At 36.4% G+C, this 3,668-nt stretch overlaps 1 protein-coding gene across 1 annotated transcript; it reads left to right on the forward strand.

The window, feature by feature from the left end:
• The first annotated feature begins 2,032 nt into the window (after positions 1-2,032).
• LOC129295568 (basic leucine zipper 43-like) lies at positions 2,033-2,862 on the forward strand. The gene has a single exon (XM_054934094.1). The coding sequence runs from the start codon at positions 2,110-2,112 to the stop codon at positions 2,677-2,679; it is 570 nt and encodes a 189-aa protein (XP_054790069.1). The 5' UTR covers positions 2,033-2,109; the 3' UTR covers positions 2,680-2,862.
• Positions 2,863-3,668: the final 806 nt, after the last annotated feature.

The following is a 3,668-nucleotide window of genomic DNA, read 5'->3' on the forward strand; positions in this document are numbered from 1 at the left end:
AGTTAAGAAGAAGCGTCCATGACCTTAAGGAATGGTTATGGTTTCTACTGTGTTGTTGAGACATCTGTAATACCATGAACCTAGTGCTATTGAGTTCTCATCCAATCAGTGTGAGAAAAGATTAACATGAAAGATCAAAAGTGAAAGAGAAAGCAAAGAATAAAGCACACTGAAAGCTACAACAATTCACATACATAGTTAAATATATATGGATTCAAATAACCTTCATACTAAGTGCATGGTACGTAGCACTGAAGCAACACACAACTAAAGAGCTCACATTAAAGATCACTGCATTTAGTGGTTATTTAAAAACAAAAGGATCAATAACAATAATTATAAACTCAACTTTGTTTTGTTTTGTGTTGTGTGGGATTCTATTTTTTTTTATGTTGTTGCAAATTATATGATTCAGGTTTTACTTGGCTTTACAAAAACACAAAGTTCAAAGGGCTTGCATATATAAACCAAAATATGGATTTGAGTTCAAGTGAGTCTTGAACAAAACACTGATCAAACTTGTTAGTGTTCAAAGTTCAAATGCTGGTGCCAAGAAGAAGAGGATGAACTTTAAGAGGAAATATAGAAGTAGATTTGATGCTATTTACATACTTTCGTTAGGAATGAGGAGTCATCGCTTGGAAATGGGGGAAGAGTGCAAGTGGGCAAAAAATGATAAAAAAATATCACATCTTAACTCAAAACCTATTTTACCACTTATTAGGAATGAAGAGTTATTGCCCAAAAATGAGGGGAGAAAAAATTGGCAAAGAGAGTGATAGAAGGATATCACATATTAATTTAAAATCTCAAACTCAAGTTTATAAGCCATTCCTCTTTATTTTGTATTAATTATTAATATCAATTTTATTTGATATGGGATTTCCTATATTAGCTTAAGTCTACTCACATTTATATATTTTAACAATCTTTTTCACTTACATGCTCCTCTTTTATTCAAGTTTTATTTAATATGCATAGGATTTCTTCTGCTCTTTATTCACATTTGGTTAAGAAGTAAAGAGTACGACCATATGAACATGAAGTGTCTGCATAATGGGTTGCCTTGTTGTGCTTAATAAAGAAGATTATTAAATTAATTAATTTAAATGGCTGCAATTTAGGTACAAGATGTTAACTGCTTACAAAAATTTATTCCACATGCATGGGTCCCTCCAATTAATATCCACATACATACTTAAGTGGCTCATGAGTCATCAGGATTATAAAAATACAAATCAAAACTCAATTCAAATAGATTACCTTTTAAACTGGCCTTCCTTGCGTCATCTGTAATAAGGAATTATTGGCTGTAATATTTTTCAACTTTAAAATTTTCTTCTTCTATTAGGTAGGGTCCTCATAATAAAAAAAGCAAAGAAAAGAAGAAGAAAAACCCTGAAATTGACTTTAGCACCACTTTTATGTGCCTCTTTTTGCTTCTCTTCAATAATCATTTCTCACCACACCATCGTTTCTGGTTCTTTTATGAGTAATTCAACCTGATGCAAAATTTTCAAACCATAGCCATTTCAATTGCAACTTATAGGTGGGAACTCCATCTAACAATAATCTACAGAGTCACATGTAAATAAACTAACAAGTCATGGACTCTTTCTTTTTGGTAATACAACCTGGTATTTTGCTCATCTTAACTAATTTGTCAGTATACATAGAGATTCACGGTATAACTTTTTGCAGTTTAGCTCCAAGACATTACACATACTCACTTTCATTGCTAGACCAAACTGGTGGAACTTATGACAGATGGGGTTTATGACATGAAATATGCACAAGCACTTATAGGACAAAAAGTGGACTTTCTCAGGATGCATACACATGCATATATTAGTAGCACTTGCCCAATAATTGTTTCAATAGTTTCTGCTCGTGTAAGCCATTAGTACAGTGACTGTTTTTTTTTTTTTCAAAAAAAAATTTTTTGCTTAACCCGGCCCACTTTTCTTGCCCTCATCCTCCTATAAATTCCCCCCACTACCCACATTTCTCCATCATCTCAGCAATATCCACATACACAATTCCAAGCCTTCAAGCATACCATCATCATAATCACCATCTTCCTCATCTCAGGTTTTGAGAATTCCACCCATGGTTCCAAGTGAAATCAGAGGGTTCCACTATCCGGCGCCTGAAAATCCCATCTTAGTTCCTCCAAATCTCGGCTTGTTTCAGCATGGTGATATCCAAAACCAGATTCACCTGAACACCCTCTTGAGCAATTTGCCAAACTGCTACTTCCCTTCTGGTTCAGGAAGCCTTGAGTTTGTTCCTCCCCTTCCACTTGCTTCTTCAAGCTGCTGCCTCAGCAGCAACTCAACTTCTGATGAAGCTGATGAGATTCAGCTCAGCATCATTGATGAAAGAAGGCAGAGGCGAATGATATCGAACCGAGAATCTGCCAGGAGGTCCAGGATGAGGAAGCAGAAGCACTTGGATGAGCTGTGGTCACAGGTGGTGAGGCTCAGGAATGAGAACCACAACCTCATTGACAAACTCAACCATGTGTCTGAGTCACATGATAGAGTTCTTCAGGAGAATGCACGACTCAAGGAAGAAGCTTCTGATCTTCGTCAACTGCTAGCTGACCTGAAAATTAGCTCTTCTTTTGCCGACAGCATGAGAGATTTTGATGAACTCAGAGCTGAGCTCTCAAACTAATATATCACTTCTTTAAAAGCGGAGGCTTTTCTTGTTTTGTTTTCCCCCTTTTTTCCGTACTGTAGAAATATACTGCTCTGCTGCTGCTTCTTCTAGCTTTGTGGTTTATATAATCATCATCTTGCCTTGCCTCCAGAGCTGGTTGAGTTTACACACAGATATCCAATAACGGCTCTTGATGAATTTTTCTTTTCTTGCTTTGTCCATAGCATGAGCAACATAAAATTTCACACTTAAGCCAATAATCCAAAATAGTTACTATGAACATCACGCCGCATACAAATCAGGTGGATTATGCAGAAGAGTACTGTAATGTGTACCTATCATAAATTTTGTGGTGTCTCTATCATTTTCACAGCCCACCAACTTTTGCACCCAGTATATTCCAAGAAAAGCAGACACAAATGAAAATAGAGCGGAACCGAGGAAAACAAAGGGCCGAGAATAAAAGAGCTTAATCAAAAGGAAGAAAAACAGCCCACTTCTGCCAGGTCTATTGTACAATTTAGAGGGCATGAAGGAGGAGATTAGTCTTAGGACTGAGTTATGCACGTGAAAAAGTTAATAGATGCTATCGTCAGTCTGAAACAAGGCCCCAAAGGAGTGGTCCGTTGTTGTTGTTGTTGAAGGAAGAAACAGTACCAATAATAGGACAAATGCTGGTGGAGATTCCGGTGCTAGTGGCTCATCATACCAATTCCTTTCATGAGAAACAAAACACATGAAAAGGGTATGCACTAAAACTAAATCAAAATAACTGTTAAGCTTTTTTTTTTTTTTTTTTCCCTGAGGACATCAATGCCTTTCTGGGTAGCCAAGCCAAAGCTTCAATTCTTGTCACCAATATGGATTATGTCAAACACAGCCTATGCTTCAACAATTGCTTGAAATAGTACTATCTTTTACAAAGAGACAAGTTAGTGCATCAGCATTAAGCAACCTCAACTCTTCTTCTTTTTCTTTTTCTCTGTTTTTTTTTTTTTAATGTG

Source organism: Prosopis cineraria, unplaced genomic scaffold (assembly GCF_029017545.1).
Source record: "Prosopis cineraria cultivar Desert tree isolate PC_DT_omini unplaced genomic scaffold, ASM2901754v1 PC143, whole genome shotgun sequence".
Lineage (NCBI taxonomy): Eukaryota > Viridiplantae > Streptophyta > Magnoliopsida > Fabales > Fabaceae > Prosopis > Prosopis cineraria.